Here is a 17,388-nt window from a genome sequence, read left to right as displayed (position 1 = left end):
AGTCACTTACAAGATTATAACAATGAGTCTATAAAAAAGTTAATATTACTTCTTCACATGGCCTATGAATGCCAATGGAAATTAACCTGATAAAAGTCAAAATGGCCTTATAATTTTTCTAATGAAAAGCATAGGATTTGGAGTTCCTGTCGTGGCTCAGTGACAAATCCGACTAGTAGCCATGAGGTCTCGGGTTCAATCCCTGGCCCCGCTCAGTGGGTTAAGGATCCGGCATTGCCAGAGAGCTGTGGTGTAGGTTGCAGACACGGCTCAGATCCGGCGTTGCTGTGGCTGTGGTGTAGGCCGGCAGCTGTAGCTCCGATCTGACCTCCAGCCTGGGAACCTCCATATGCCGCAGGTGCGGCCCTAAAAAGACAAAAAAAAAAAAATTTTTTAAATAAAACCAGAGAATTATCATTAAAAAAAAAAGCATAGGATTTACCTGAGTTACAATGACAGGTGACAAGTCTTTCAAGTTCTGGATATGGGTTAGTAATGAGTCCCGTAAAGAGGCATGAGAATCTGTGGGAAGCTCATAAAATGAGGTCTGAATCTTCATTTTCATGGTCTGTGCAGCAAAATAGCATGATTCCACATCCTGTCGGATCTGTAACAATTGATCTGAAATCTCCCATGCATGAACCTGAAAGCAAATCAGACAAAAATGTCTTAAAATCTACTTTTCTGAACAATGTTAATGCCATACAACCTCAATACATACACAAACTTATTTAGACCCAAGTATAATTAAAAGAAAAATCTGACAAGCTAAGTTACCCACTATTCAGCCAAAACTTCAAACTACAGTATATATTTATAGACCATGCTCAACCAAAGTATTCCCTAGAGTCTTCTGATTGTAGGAAGGCATGAGAGCTATCAACTGAACAAAGAGATCTAATCTTGCTAATTAGAATTATTAACTGTGTAGGGGGAAAATATAAAGAAAAATGTCCCAAAAGTTTCTACTAAAACTAAAATTCACTGCATAGTTTCCAACCCTAATCCACAGGTTGGATGTTTCTTCTCTTTTCCACTTAAAATAAGTAAGCCTTTGCTCATTCTGAGAATTGAGTCTGGAAGCTATTTTAATATATCTAAAAATATGAGAATATACTTCATATTGGTCTCAATAGGGCTAAATTTCAGTCTTTAGTTCCTGACTTACACAGTAGAAAAACTCTCTCTCATACTTCAATTATTTTCTAATGTTTTTATATTGGGCGAAGTGCTATATATGCTATTTAAATCATTTTCACAGAAGCATCTGTGGAAATGATAAATAGAATTTGGTCTCTAACAGCTAGTCAAATTTACAAAAGAAGCCTTATTTTGAAAGATAAATCTGGGAATAAATTTGTACAGTATACAGTAGGCAACTAATTAACAACTGGTAAATTCTAATCCAGTTTTACACCAAACTGCCTGGGGGCAGGCTAAAATTTGGCTTGTAATAATTGACTGAAATTTTTTTCAATGCCAATTCAGGAACAGAGCCAACTGTGATGAGTGATCACATAGATTTACCTACTCAATTCCTTATAAAGATAAAGCACTTCACAAGTACAAGTAATATACAATGATTCCTCAAGATCTTTCCAAAGATAAACAGGAAGCTAAGGAAATGGCCTAAACAGCCTCCTGAAGTTAACTGAAAAGAGACACTAAAACCCACTATGAATAGGTTTATTGACATAAAACTCAGCTTTCAATCAAGTAATAAGCTGGTGAAAAACAAGCATGAAACATTAACTGCCTTCTAGATAAACTGTATTTTTATTAATTCTTGTACTTTTTACCTCTAGCATAATGTCACAAAAAAATCTTCCAAGCTACAAAGATTCTAGCCATTCATTATCTAACCAGTAATCCGAGCACATCTATAATTTAATATGCCCTTGAAATAGTTTTGCTCAAACTGATTATTTTAAAAATAATAGTAAACAAAAGGTTTTAATCAATCCAAAAACAAATGAGTAAAGAGGCCTATGTAAAGCCTAATGAGAAGGAACTGTCTAACCACTATAAATTCTTAAAACTGAAAAGCCAGGGCAGGGCCTCAAATTGAGGAGAAACTGCTATAAAAACAGTATTATACAGCATAAGTACAATAGAGACAAAGGGAAAAAAGGAGAAGGTAACAAAGCTAGGAAAACTTAGAAATCAAACCACCCTATTTGCAACTACTACCCAAGAAAAGGAAGCTCTATGAAGTTGGAAAAATATCCTCAACTACACCTCCTTCCAAAAAGTTAAAAAAAAAAACTAATTTCACAAAAAATAAGTCATTGAGGTAAAATGCCACATACATACCTATAGAGGGGGGAAAAGAGAAAAATGAGCATAATAGCAGGAAAGTAGGCCAGAAAGACATTTAAAGTCTAAAGGACATAGGAGCCATCTGAAAAACGTCCCAATGGCCTAAGCAAGAAAACCTGGAGTAACAAATTATGATTGTACTGGATTATAATTCAAAAATAAAACTATATCCATGAGTTCACAATGATGTGAATAAATAACTGGGGAGAGGTTATTTGTAGGATATGACATCTTTTTTTTTTTTTTTAACAGAAGAATGCTAGTTAATAAATGTGGAAGGAATGAGGGAAACAAAATCACTACTGCAATACCACAGAAATTACTGCTATAAGGAAGATTCATGGATGAATGACAAAATACATCAAACTATCTCCCCAAAATATTCATTGGTTACTGTGGTGGTTTTATTATATGTTCACAAATTCTTTAACACCTACCATCAAGAATTCAGCCAACTCAGAGAGACAAGGAGACTCTACTGAAAAGAATATATAGAGACCTAAGACTATGGAAAGCATGTGGAGTCCAGCTAGGTCCAGCCTTCCAGCCATTCCTACCAGAATGTCAAGCATGTAAGTAAACCTGATCAGGCCAGTCAGTCTAACAAATGGATGCCTCATGAAGCAGAACCATTCACAGAGCCCTGCTCAAATTTCCTCAAATTCATGACCTACAAAGTAATGAAAAAAAAGGAAATGGTTTTTGTTTTTAAGTCCCTAAGTTTTCGAGTTTTGGGATAATTTGTTTCACAGTAGTAGATCATAAGGATAGACAACCAGACATTACATGCATCCTGCTGAAAGACTGGATTACCACAATGACAGGAGAATCAACTCTGTGTCTCATTAAGCTTCTAGATCCAGCTGGCAATTTGAAGGCTATAAAGTGGAACTGCATCCTAACTATGTAATCAATAAAATTAAGATTGTAGGGAAACTCAACAGGTCAAATGGCTCAGATTGCTCAACAGATAAATATACAGGGAGAGAAGAAACCTGCAGATTAAGACACTCAAAAGATGTATCTTAACTGACTGAGTAATTCATTTATTTTGTATGTTTTTTCTGTATCTCTGTTTTAAAAACAAAACAGAATAAAACAAACAAAACCAATATTGCCTATTAAACTAGTATGAAGTTTTTCTCCCTAGTGAAATCTAATCATTAACCCACTGGGTTAGAACCCTTATGAAAAAGTTCATTGTGCAGTGTCATGTTGTGCTCTAATCTGAATGGCAGAAAGTAGCAAAAATTACCAGTCATATTTTTAAAGAGTAAATATTTCTATCTCTTTAAAAATAGAGACTTCAAAAATGAAGGGCAGGAGTTCCCGTCGTGGCTCAGTGGTTAACAAATCCAACTAGGAACCATGAGGACGCGGGTTCGATCCCTGCCCTTGCTCCGGTGTTGCCATGAGCTTTGGTGTAGGTTGCAGACGTGGCTCGGATCCTGTGTTGCTGTGGCTCTCGTGTAGGCCAGTGGCTACAGCTCCAATTCCACCCCTAGCCTGGGAATCTCCATATGCCGCGGGAACGGCCCTAGAAAATGGCAAAAAGACAAAAAAAAGAAGGGCAGAACCAAAAGTCAAAACAGCAGGAGTTCCCTTCGTGGTGCAGCGGAAACAAATCTGACTAGAACCCAGAGGATGTAGGTTCAATCCCTGCCTTGCTCAGTGGGTCAAGGATCCAGTGTTGCCATGCGCCGTGGTATAGCTTACAGACATGGCTTGGGTCCCACAGTTGCTGTGGCAGTGGCATAGGCCAGCAGCTGCAGCTCTGATTCCTAGCTTGGGAACTTCCATATGCTACAGGTGAGGCCCTAAAAGAGGAAAAAACAAAAAAACAAAAAAAAATTCTTTCTCAGGAACTATTAACTTGGGAGGTAGGGATGCAAAGATTTATTTTTCAAGCACCTTTAATGATGTCTGAATGTTTTCTAACAGATCCTTTAGAACTGTCTTTAAAAATAAATATGGATTTGCGTTCCAAACATGGAAGGAGCTCCAAGATATACATTTAAAAAGCAAAGATGCAGATCTTATTGTACAATCTTTTTTTGTAAAATTTTAAATTACACTTTTTTTTTTTACGAAAGCATAGTGAAGCTTTTTAACATACAGGAGTTAGTTTCATGCCCTACATGCTCCCTAAACAACCTGAAGTTACAGAGTTCATAACATTTATCAAGTGTTTCAACTTTGGTTTTACCACACTAGCTGGCATTACACAAATTTTCCAAGCAAAAATAAGTGAAAAAATGAATTAAATATCAAGAATTTGTTTGAAGACATCAAAACTACCAAGACATCTAGAACATGAGACCAGATTCCAGAGACAAAGAACAGAAGAACAGATAGTTCAGCCTAATATTTGGCTCCACTTTTCCCCTCAAGGCATTTGCCTATTTGAAAGTGGAAGACAAGAGGCTTAAGAACTTCAGACAGTCCTGGGAGATGAAAAGTGGAATAGAGAGCTCTCCAAGGAAGAGGGGGCGCTGGTATATAGTCCAGATTTTCAGCTGGGACCCTAGGTAGGAAACAGGAAATGTACTTCAAAAAGGCTGAAACTTCTTCAGGATAGACCAGATGTTAGGCCACAAAACAAGTTGTTAAAAAAATGTAAAAAGATTGAAATAGAAAGTATCTTTTCCAATCAAAATGAAATAAAACCAGAACTTAATGAAAGGAAAACTGGACAATTCATAAATATGTAAAAATTAAATAACACATTCTTAAACAACCAATGGATCAAACATTGGAAATTAGAAAATATCTTAAGGCAAATGAAAATGGAAACACAACATACCAAACATTGTAAGATGCAGTGAAAACAGTGCTGGGAGAGAAATGCGTAGCTATATCTATACACTTAAATTTAAAAAAAGAAAAAATATTTCAAATCAGCATCCTAATTTTCCATCTTAAAGAACTAGGGGGAAAAAAAGCTAAATCCAAAGCTAGCGTAAGGAAGGAAATAATAAAGATTAGAGCAAAGATAAATAAAACAGAACAGAAAAATCATGAATTTGATTTACTCAAAGATATTAAAAAATTGACAAAACTTTAGCTAGATTTTAACAAAGAAAAAAAGAAATGAATTGAAAGTGGGGTCATTACTACTAATCTTACAGAAATAAAAAAAGACTATAAAATATATATTGTGAACAACCAACTATACACCAATAAATTACGTAATCCAGATGAAATGGCAAATTCCTAGAAACATACAATGTACCAAGACTGAACCAACAAAAACAGAAATCTGTAGTTCCAATCGTGGCGCAGTGGTTAACGAATCCGACTAGGAACCATGAGGTTGCGGGTTCGATCCCTGCCCTTGCTCAGTGGGTTAAGGATCCAGCGTTGCCGTAAGCTGTGGTGTAGGTTGCAGACGCGGCTAGGAACCCGAGTTGCTGAGGCTCTGGCGTAGGCCAGCAATTACAGCTCCGATTCGACTCCTAGCCTGGGAACCTCCATATGCCGCAGGAGCGGCCCAAGAAATGGCAAAGAGACAAAAAAAAAAAAAAAAAAAAAAAAAAAAAAGAAAGAAATCTGAATAGGCTACATTACTATAATTCATAAGCAGACTGACTCAGTAATCAAGAACTTCCCAAAAAAGAAAAGTCCAGGACCAGATGGCTTTATTGGTGAATTCTATCAAACACAAAGAAGAATTAGGAGTTCTAGTTGTGGTTCCTCACTAACAAACCCAACTAGGACCCCTGAGGATGCACATTTGCTCCCTGGCTTCACCACTGGGTTAAGGACCTGGTGTTGCCATGAGCTGTGGTATAGGTCTCAGACGCAGCTCGGATCCTGCACTGCTGTGGCTATGGCTGTGGCCAGCAAAAAATATAAAAAAGCAAAAAAAATAAAAAATAAATAAATAAGGAAGAGGAATTAACACTAATCCTTCTCCAACTAGCCCCCCAAATTGAAAAGGTGTAGGAAACATTTCCTAATTCATTCTATGAAGTTAGCATTACACTGATACCAAAGCCAAAAATACTACAAGAAGGGGAGGAAAAAAAGCCTACAGACAAATATCCCATAGGAATACTGATGCAAAAAACCCTTCCTCCCCAAAATAATAGCCAACTGAATTCAACAGTATATTAAAAGATTATGCACAATGACCAAGTGGGATTTATTCATGGAATGCAAGGGTGGTTCAACATACAACAATTAAACAATGTAATACATCATATTAACAGGATGAAGGGAGGGAAAAAAAACACATAAATATCTCAACTGATGCAGAAAAAGCATTTGACAAAATTTAACACCTTTTCATGATAAAGACACTCAACAAACTAGGTTAAGAAGGAAACTGTCTGAACATTTCTGACTGCATATGAAAAACCCACAATGGACATGATATTAAATGTTCAAAGATCGAAAGCTTTTCAAAACTCTAAGATCAGGAAAAAGAAAAAGATGCCCACTTTTGCCGCTTCTATTCAGCACATTACTAGAAGTTCTAGCCAGAGCAACCAGGCAAGAAAGAAAAATAAAAAGTATCCCAAATGGTCAGGAAGAGGTAAAATGATGACTGCTCACATGACATGATTTTATACATAGAAAACCCTAAAGATTTCCCCTCAAGCCTACTAGAACAAATAAATGAATTCAGTGAAGTTGCAAAATACAAAGTCAACACACCAAAATCAGTGTTTTTATATACTAACAACAAACAATTTGAAAAGGAAATTAACAACTGTATATATGACAGCTTCAAATAAAGCAAGGAGGCAAAAAGACTTATACACTGAAAACTATAAAACACTGTTGAAAGAAATGAAAAGATACTAATAAATGAAAAGATATTCTGGATTCAAGGATTAGAAAACTTACTGCTGTTGTTAGTACTCTCTCCAAAGTGCTCTACAGATTCAATGCAATCCCTATCAAAATCCTAAAGACTTTTTTTTTCCCCCAGAAACAGAAAAATCAATCAAAAAAATCCAAATGGAATCTCAAGGGACCCCAAATAGACAAAATAATCTTGGAAAAGAACAAAACTGGAGGTCTCATATTCGCTGATTTCAAAATTTATTACAAAACCAGAGCAATCAAAATAGTACGGTATTGGCATAAAGACAGATATACAGAGCAATAGAACAATAGAGTACCTAGAAATAAACCCTCACAAATATAGTCAAATGATCTTCAGCAAGGATGAGAAAAATACAAGATGGGGAAGGGAGTCTCTTCAACAAATACTGTTGGGAAAAAGGATATCCATACGCAAAAGAAAGACATGGACTCTTATTCTACACCATATACAAAAATTAACTCACAATGGACTAAAGACTTACAAATGTTAAGACCTGAAACTGCAACTCTAAGAAGAAAACATAGGGATGAAAAACTTCATGATATTGGATTTGATGATTAGTTCATGGATATGACATTAAAACTACAAGAAACAAAAGCAAATATAAGACAAATAGGATTACATCAAAATTTAAAACTTCTGGTAGTTTTTGTTGTGGCACAGCAGAAACAAACCCGACTAGTATCCATGAGGAACCTAGTTGGATCCCTGGCCTTGCTCAGTGTCGGGGACCTGGCATTGCCATGAACTGTGGTGTAGGCTGGTGGCAACAGCTCCAATTCGACCCCCAGCCTGGGAACTTCCATAAGCCACAAATGCAGCCATTTGTTAGCCAAAAAAAAAATAAAGTAAAAAAATTTTTTGGTCTTTTTCTAGGGCCACACCCATGGCGTATGGAAGTTCCCAGGCTAGGGGGTGGATCAAAGCTGTGGCTGCAGGCCTACACCACAGCTCACAGCAACGCCAGATCCTTAACCCACCGAGCGAGGTCAGGGAATCAAACCCGAAACCTCATGTTTTCCTAGTCAGGTTCGTTAACCACTTGAGCCACGACGGGAACTCCCAAAAAATTTTTTTTTAATTTAAAATTCTGCACAACAAAGGAAACAAGCCAAAAGAATGAGAAAGCAATCTAAGGAATGGGAGAAAATATTTGCAAATCATGCATCCCACGAGGAGTTAAAATCCAACTCAACAACAAAATTTCTGTAACTCAACATAAAAAAAAAACAAATAATCAAATTTGAAACTGGGCGAATGGCTTGAAGAAAGACACTTCTCTAAAGGCAGTATAAAAATGTCCAACAAGCATGAAAAAGTGTTCAACATGACTTAGTTATCAGGGAAATGTAAATCAAAACCGCCATTAGGTATCACTTCACACCTGTTAAGACAACCACTATCAAAAAAACCCAGAAATGGAGTTTCCGGAGTTCCCATCGTGGCGCAGCGGTTAACAAATCCGACTAGGAACCATGAGGTTGCGGGTTCGATCCCTGCCCCTGCTCAGTGGGTTAACGATCCGGCGTTGCCGTGAGCTGTGGTGTAGGTTGCAGACGCGGCTCGGATCCCGCGTTGCTGTGGCTCTGGCGTAGGCCAGCGGCTACAGCTCCTAATGGACCCCTAGCCTGGAAATCTCCATATGCCGCAGAAGTGGCCCAAAGAAACAGCAAAAAGACAAAAAAAAAAAAAAAAAAAAAAAAGAAAGAAAGAAATGGAGTTTCCATTGTGGTGCAAGAGGAATGAACCCGACTAGTATCCCTGAATATGGGTTCCATCCGGGCCTCGCTCAGTGGGTCGGGGATCGGGCGTTGCTGTGAGCTGTGGTGTTTGTTGGTCACAGACATGGCTTGGATCCAGGGTTGCTGTGGTGTAGGCTGGCAGCTGTAGCTCTGATTTGACCCCTAGCAGGGAAATTCCATATGCCTAGGATATGGCCCTACAAAGCAAAAAAAAAAAAAAAAAAAAAAAAACCCAGAAAATAAAAAATTGTAATTAGAAAAAGATACATACAGAAGAAATTGTTAACAGCATTGTAAAACAACTATGCCTTATTATTATTTTTTTTTAAAGGAAGGCAGGAGATGTTTCTTTTTTTTTTTGCTTTTTTTGTCTTTTGTCTTTTTAGGGCCTCGCCCATGGCATATGGAGGTTCCCAGGCTAGGGGTCTAATCAGAGCTATAGCTGCTGGCCTACACCACAACTCACAGCAACAGCAGATCCTTAACCCACTGAGTAAGGCCAAGAATCAAACCCGAAACCTCATGGCTCCTAGTCAGACTATTTCCGCTGCACCACGACAGGAACTTCCAAATTTAAAAATTTTTAAGAAAACCAGAAATAAGTGTTGGTGGGGAATGTGGAGATACTGGAACCCTTGTGCATTGCTGATGATAAAATAAAATAGTGCAGATATGATGGATAACAGTATGGAAAATAGTAATTTATAAAATTAAGAATAGGAGTTCCCTGGTGACGCAGTGGGTTAAGGATTCAGTGTTGTCACTGCTTTGCAGGGTTGGATCCCTAGCCCAGGTATTTCAGCATGCCATGGGCATGGCCAAAATAAATTAAAAACAGAATTACCATATGATCCAACAACTCCACTTATGGATATACATCCAAAAGAATTAACAACAGGATCTTGAAAAGATATTTGCACACCTATGTTCCCTGCAGCATTATGAGCCAAGAGATAGAAGCAAATTAAATGCCTATCAATAAATGAATGGATAAAGAAAATGTGGTATATGCCATGTACTGAGTACCTACCATATTCTAAGCACAGTTCTAAGTGCAAGTGATGCAACAATGAATAAATAAAACTGAGATTCCCCTCCCCACCCCAAAGAAAGGTTCAGTATTGGTATAAACATAGACACAAGACCACTGGAACCACTCAGATCCCAAAAATGAATCCATGCATTTCTGGTCAAATTATTTTCAATAAGAACAGAACACTTATCTTACACAAAAATTAACTCAAAATGAATCAAAACCTAAATCTTAGGCCTAAACTATAAAACTCTTAGAAAAAAACATAAGACAAAAGCTTCATGGACATTAAATTTGGCAATGATTTCTTGGATCAAAAGCACAAGCAACAAAAATAAAACAGATAAACTGAACTATATCAAAATTTTAAACTGCTATCATCATTAAAAGATACAATCAGTATGAGAAGGCAGCCCGTAGAATGGGAAAAAAATATTTGTGAATGGCATATCTGATAAGGAGTTAATATTCAGAATATATAAAGAACTCCTACAATGCAACAAACCCAAATTACCTAATTTAACAACAGGCAAAAGGGAGTTCCCTTGTGGCTCAGCAGGTTAAGGACCCGACATTGTCTCTGTGAGGATGCAGGTTTGATCCCTGGCCTTGCTCAGCGATTTAAGGATTCAGCATTGCTGCAAGCTGAGGTGTAGCTCTCAGATGCAGCTCAGATCCGGTGTTGACATGGCTGTGGCACAGGCCTCAGCTGCAACCCTGATTCAACCCCTAGCCTGAGAACTTCCATATGCCACGCCAAAATGAATAAATAGGGAAAAAAAACTTGGACATTTGTCAAAGTATACAAATGATCAAGAAGAACATGCAAAGATAGTCAACATCACTAAACATTCAGGAAATGTAAAACTATAATCAGACCACCTCACATTCATCAGGAGAGCTACTATCAAGAAAACAGAAAATAAAAAGTGTTGGTGAGGATGTAGAGAAATTCTAATGTGTGTTGCTGGTGGGAATGTAAAACAATGCAGCCAATGTGGAAAACAGTATGGCAGTTCCTCAAAAAATGAAAAATAAAATTACCATCTTATCCAGCAATTCCACTTTTTGGCAATTCCACTTTGACTGCTCCACCGAAACAATCGAAGGCAAGGACTCAAACAATTATTTATACACAAATGTTCATAGCAGCACATTTCACAATAGCCAAAAGTTGAAAACAACTCAAATGTTCACTGACAGAAGAATAGATAAATAAAATGTGGTATATACATACAGTGGACTATTATTTAGCCTCAAAAAGTAAGGAAACACAACTATATGCCACAACATGGATGAACCCTAAGGACAAGATGCTTAGTAAAACAAAATAAGCCTGACACAAAAGGACAAATGTTGTACGACTCCACTTACACGAGATACGTGCAGTAGTTAAATTCATAGACAAAGAATTTTGGTAGCCAGGAGTTGATAGGGAGCTTTACCATTTAATGGATACAGAGTTTTACTTGTAAAAGACAAAAAAAAATTCTGGAGATGGACTGTGAAGCAATGTGAATGTGTTTCATGTAACTGAATTGTATATTTTAAAATGGTTAGAATGGTAAATTTGAGGTCACATATATTTTACCACACACACAAAAAATACATACATGCAAGGGATCTGGTCCTATCATAAAGACCTGCCAGAAACAAAAGAAATTACCTCAGGAGAAAAACATCATTTATTATCTCTTCAACTTCTCATAAACAATATTCCAGTATTTATCAAATGAAAGCAAAAACAAGGGAGACAGACAATAGAAAATAACCTATCTAGGAGTTCCTGTTGTGGTGCAGCGGAATGAATCCGACTAGGAACCATGAGGTTGCAGGTTCAATCCCTGGCCTCACTCAGCGGGTTAAGGATCCAAGTGTTGCTGTGAGCTGTGGTGTAGGTCACAGACACTCTCAGATCCCATGTTGCTGTGGCTGTGGTGTAGGCTGGCACCTGTAGCTCCGATTTGACCCCTAACCTCCATATGCTACAGGTGCAGCCTTAAAAAGTGAAAGAAAAGGAGGAGAGAGGAGGAGAGGGGAAGGAAGGGGAGGAGGGGGAGAGGAGGAAAGAAAGAAAGGAAGGAAGGAAGAAAGAAGCAGAGAGAGGAAATAACCTAGCCAGATAACAGAATTATCCGATGAGGACTAAAAATAACTGTGATGTCTCAACCAAAACAATAAAATTTAACATCACCAATAATAGACAGATTTTACGTGACTCTTGATGTGATTCACTGGAAACAATTTTTCATCCATGTATTGTTCTTCCAAGAACTACTCAAGTTGAACACAATCAGTAAGTGGGTCATATTAAAAACAAAGACAAAATGGGCCTGGATTTGTTTTTCAACGTCTCTATCATAAAAGAAAAAAAAAAATACTCCAGGAGATTTAAGAGACATAACTAATATTATCCTTGACTGGTTTTTTTGCGGTTTTTTTTTTGCTTTTTAGGGCCACACCTGTGGCATGTGGAGGTTCCCAGGCTAGGGATCTAATCAGAGCTACAGATGCTGGTCTACGCCACAGCCATAGCAACACCCGATCTGAGCTGCCATCTACCACCTACACCACAGCTCACAGCAACGCTGGATCCCTAACCCACTGAGTGAGGACAGGGATCGAACCCACAACCTCATATTCCTAGTCAGATTCATTTCTGACGCACCACAACAGGAACTCCTTGACTAGACCTTGAATTAGAGAAAATAAAATTTTTAAAAAGCTAGAAATCTAGTAGTTCCCTGGTGGCCTAGTGGTTAAGGATTCAGCATTGTCACTGCTGTGACTTGGGTTCAATCACTGCCCTGGGAATTTCCACATGCCATTAAAAAAAAGCTAGAAATCTATAACTGAAGCAAATGGGAGATGTGAATATGGACTGTGTATTAAATAATATTGTATATTAATATTAACTTTCTTTAATGTGACGATGGTTTTAGTTTAGTAGAATGTCTTTGGTCTTACAAAACTATATACATCAAAATGTTTAGGAGTACAACATTCTAAGTTGGCAATTTACTTCCAAAAGGTTCTCAGAAAACAGTGAGGACAAAGAGACAGAAAGACGGCAAATGGGGACAGTCAAATTGAGGAGAAAGGCCTATCATGAGAGTTCACTATACAATTCTTTAAAGTTCTGAATTTTTCAAAATAAACAGTTTGGAAAATTAAACAGCTGATTAACATTCAAGGAATTAGAAGACAGATTGGAATTTTTATTAAGAAACGGAATCTGAAAAAAGAACGAAAAAGAAATTCTAGAACTGAAAATACACTAACTGAAATAAGACCCAAGTGGAAGGGATAAATAGCAAAACAGAAAACTGAAGAAAAGATTACTATGCTAAAAAATAGGTCAATAGAGGAGTTCCCGTCATGGCGCAGCAGAAACAAATCCAACTAGGAACCATGAGGTTGCGGGTTCGATCCCCGGCTCTGCTATGAGCTGGATCCGGCATTGCCATGAGCTGTGGTGTAGGTCACAGATGCAGCTCGGATCTAGCATTGGTGTGGCTCTGGAATAGGCCAGCAGCAACAGCTCCAATTAGACCCCTAGCCTAGGAACCTCTATATGCTGCGGGTGCAGCCCTAAAAAGGACAAAAAGAGAAGAAGAAGAAGAAGAAAAAAAAAAAAAAAAAAACAGGTCAATAGAAAAATTAGAACTCCGGCACAAAGTCAGAAAGAACAGAAGGTAAAGAATTGGAAGAATTCAAGTGACATGCGGGATACAGTGAAAAAGTCTAACAAACATTACTGAAAGGAAAAAAAATGGGGTACTATTTAAAGATAATGGCTGAGAAATTTCCAAACTGGTTCAAGATACCAAGCCACAGTTTAAGAAGCTCTGTAAACCCTAAAGACAGAAAAATCAGACCCAGGCACATCATAATAACCCTGTTAAAGGCCTATTAAAAACAAAAAAGAAAACCTTAAAGGACAGAGGAAAAAAGATGTATTACCTTTAAAGGAACATCAGACTGATAACCGACTTGTTAAAATAAAAAATGGGAATCGATTAATGGGAATCGATTATCTTCAAAGTACTGAAAGAAAATAACTTCCGATTGCTTACTTTATACCCAGCAAAAAAAAATCCTTCCAGTTCCTGTTTTGGTGTAGCACAAACAAATCCAACTAGCATCCCTGAGGATGTAGGTTCGACCCCTGGACTCCCTCAGTGGGTCAGGGATCTGGCATTGCTATGAGCTGTGGCGTAGGTCGCAGACTCGGATCCCCAGTTGCTGTAGCTGTGCCATAGGCTGGCAGCTGTGGCTCTGATTCGATCCCTAGCCTGAGAACTTCCGTAAGCCACAGGTGCAACTCTAAAAAGAAAAAAAGAAAAAAAAAGAAAAACTTCCAACATGCAACAAAATTAGGACATTTTGAGACCAAGAGGAAAAAAAAAATGAGTTCATTACCAACAGAGCAAATTAGAAAATACCAGAGTGTTCTTTAAGCAGAAGGAAAATAGTTCTGGATGGAAACATGGAAATCAGGAAGGAATGGAAGAGTAATGGAAAGGTCAAGTATGTGAGTAAATCTCTGAACACTGACTATATAAAGCATTATCTTGTGGGGTTTAAAAATAAATGAATCTTGGGGAGTTCTCGCCGTGGCGCAGCAGAAACGAATCCGACTAGGAACCATGAAGTTGTGGGTTCAATCCCTGGCCTTGCTCAGTGGGTTAAGGATCTGGCGTTGCTGTGAGCTGTGGTGTAGGTTGCAGACGCAGCTCAGATCCCGTGTTACTGTGGCTGTGGTGCAGGCTGGCAGCTACAGCTCCGATTGGACCCCTGCCTGGGAACCTCCATGTGCCTCGGATGCAGCCCTAGAAAAGACAAAAAGACAAAAAAAATAAAATAAATTTAAAAAAATGAATCTATATACCTAAGAGAAGTACCACATCTACCTAAGATGTAGAGAGTTCTAAAGAACTTTCGAGTTGATAAACAAAAGTAAAAAACTACAAACTTTTCTTAATTGCATCAGAAAGCTACGGTCCCAGGATAACCAAGTAAACTGAAATCTACTTTACACAGACCTCTCCAAGGAGACAGAAGGCAAGCATTGGCTCATCTCTGGCAGAATAGAGAGAGATGTGGGGCACCAGACAACCAGGTAATAAAAATTCAATTAAAATTCTTAAATTGATAAAGGCTGAAGGTAGGCTAGTATGAACATATAAAACCCTTAGGATTCATGGACACAAGAGAAATTCACAACTACCTACAGGCTCTTATCCACAGACCTCCACCAAATACTCAGAACAAGGGAGAGAAGGAGACCAGAGAAAACCTCTTTAGTGATTCAGTCCCAGAGGACAGGAGTAGCCACAATTGCAGAAAGGACACAAAACCTCTGACTGGACCCTTCTCCCCAACTGAACAAAAGCCTTAACTGGTGGGGGAGGGGCAGCAAATCATATCACACCCAAAGTGCAGATTAAGACCCACTGCTATTGCAGTAAAAGAGAAAAACCTCTACCCCCACAGGATAGTGCATAAAACCATCTTGGGCCCATGATACTATAGCAATACCACCATAGAGGTCTCCTACCACTAAAGGAAGCACAGATCAAAGGCAACAGAGAACATTCCTGTCCTACATCCCACAAACAAACAAACAAACAAACAGCTGAACATTATCAAATTCCTGAAAGCCAGCAGAGACAAAGAGAAAATACTGGAGAAAGAATCCTTTCACCCCACTAGTACCCTTGACTGTTAACAGTTCAAGTGTTGAATTTTATATTGTAATTACTTGGGCTTTTGTTCATCTTTTCTAATAGATTCAAAAGTTAAAAAAAAAAAAAAAAACCTTAATTATCTCTGTATCTCTCAAAATCCCCTGGCCATAGAGGCATCTAAACAAAGACATTAAATTATTAAATATGAAGCGAAATGACAAGATATCAACATCTCATAAGTCTATAATACCTGCCTATTTTCCCAAACATGAAGCCCATTCTTTTTTTTGTTTGTTTTTTTTAGGTTTTTTTTGCTATTTCTTGGGCCTCTCCCGTGGCATATGGAGGTCCTAGGCTAGGAGTCTAATCGGAGCTGCAGCCGCCGGCCTACACCAGAGCCACAACAACACGGGATCCGAGCCATGTCTGCAACCTACACCACAGCTCACGGCAAAGCCGGATCCTTAACCCACTGAGCAAGGGCAGGGATCGAACCCGCAACCTCATGGTTCCTAGTCGGATTCGTTAACCACTGTGCCATGACGGGAACTCCTGAAGCCCATTCTTTTACTATGTAACTGAGATACTTACTGCATTGGGAATCAGCTATAAGAACAGAATCCACAATGTTTAGAGAGAAAGGGCAACAGAAAACCAACAAATCAGTTATGTACAGATAAAGAAAACAATGGCCCTGAATGATGAGATAGTCTTCAGAGCCTGATTTATAAAACTTTGTTTGCCGGAGTTCCCGTCGTGGCGCAGTGGTTAACGAATCCGACTAGGAACCATGAGGTTGCGGGTTCGGTCCCTGCCCTTGCTCAGTGGGTTAACGATCCGGCGTTGCCGTGAGCTGCGGTGTAGGTTGCAGACGCGGCTCGGATCCCGCGTTGCTGTGGCTCTGGCGTAGGCCGGTGGCTCCAGCTCCGATTCGACCCCTAGCCTGGGAACCTCCATATGCCGCGGGAGCGGCCCAAGAAATAGCAACAACAACAACAAAAGACAAAAAGACAAAAAAAAAAAAAAACTTTGTTTGCCTTACCCCATGGAGGCTTGGTTTTATTTTAAGTATGTATTTTGTTTTAGGGGTGAGAAGAAGCTCAATATTTTCCTAGCCAAAATCTGAAGCTTTAAGAATCTCAGAAAAATTTCAGTGAAGGGACCCTTAAAATCTGCTCAAAATGTGAGTCTTTTCTGGAATGAGCTTACTTTAAAATATTACCATTATTTCTGAAATAGAAAAAACAGAACAACAGTTAATCCCAGGCAACTAAATGAAATATAAAATTTGCATCTTCTAATGATTATTACAATTTTTTAATCTTTTAACTAAACTAAAATATAGACGACAGCTATATATATTTCCTAGGACAATTCTATAAGGAATCGGTCTTTTAAAAAATTCCCACATTGCTCCTTGTGTAAATGCGTCAAGTAGAATCACAGTGAAAGAGCTGCCCTCTCATTTCAAGCGTCCTTACTTATCTCGGATGCTGCCTCACCCACTGGTCAAATATCTGTCTTCTGGAATAAGAACAAAATACAAGAATGCCTCTAAAGAAACCTGGCAAACTTGAGTATCACAAGCCACTAAGTAAACTCTCAGGAATTCCCATTGTGGCTCAGCAGTAACAAACCCAACTAGTATCTGTGAGGACTCAGGTTCAATCCCTGGCCCTGCTCATTGGGTTAAGGATCCAGCATTGCTATGAGCTGCGGTGTAGGTCGCAGACACAGCTCGGATCCCTCTTGGCTGTGGCTGTGGCTGTG

General features: G+C 38.6%; 1 protein-coding gene across 3 annotated transcripts in view; it reads right to left on the bottom strand.

Annotated features, from left to right (window-relative positions):
- TNPO3 (transportin 3) overlaps positions 1-17,388 on the bottom strand; it is a 100,492-nt gene that overhangs the window by 69,565 nt on the left and 13,539 nt on the right. For all 3 annotated transcript variants that reach the window (XR_014833962.1, XR_014833961.1, XM_013990808.3), the window contains one exon: positions 443-643. Coding sequence is in view for 1 of the 3 variants with exons in the window: in XM_013990808.3 (XP_013846262.1) it covers positions 443-643 (201 nt within the window). In the remaining 2 variants the exon portion in view is untranslated. The remainder of the gene's footprint in view (positions 1-442; positions 644-17,388) is intronic.

Source organism: Sus scrofa, chromosome 18 (genome assembly GCF_054392235.1).
Source record: "Sus scrofa isolate SSC_HxYL_T2T_F1_AM1 chromosome 18, Sscrofa_HxYL_maternal_Yorkshire_Landrace_v2.0, whole genome shotgun sequence".
NCBI lineage: Eukaryota > Metazoa > Chordata > Mammalia > Artiodactyla > Suidae > Sus > Sus scrofa.
This window is presented reverse-complemented; position numbering and strand designations above follow the sequence as displayed.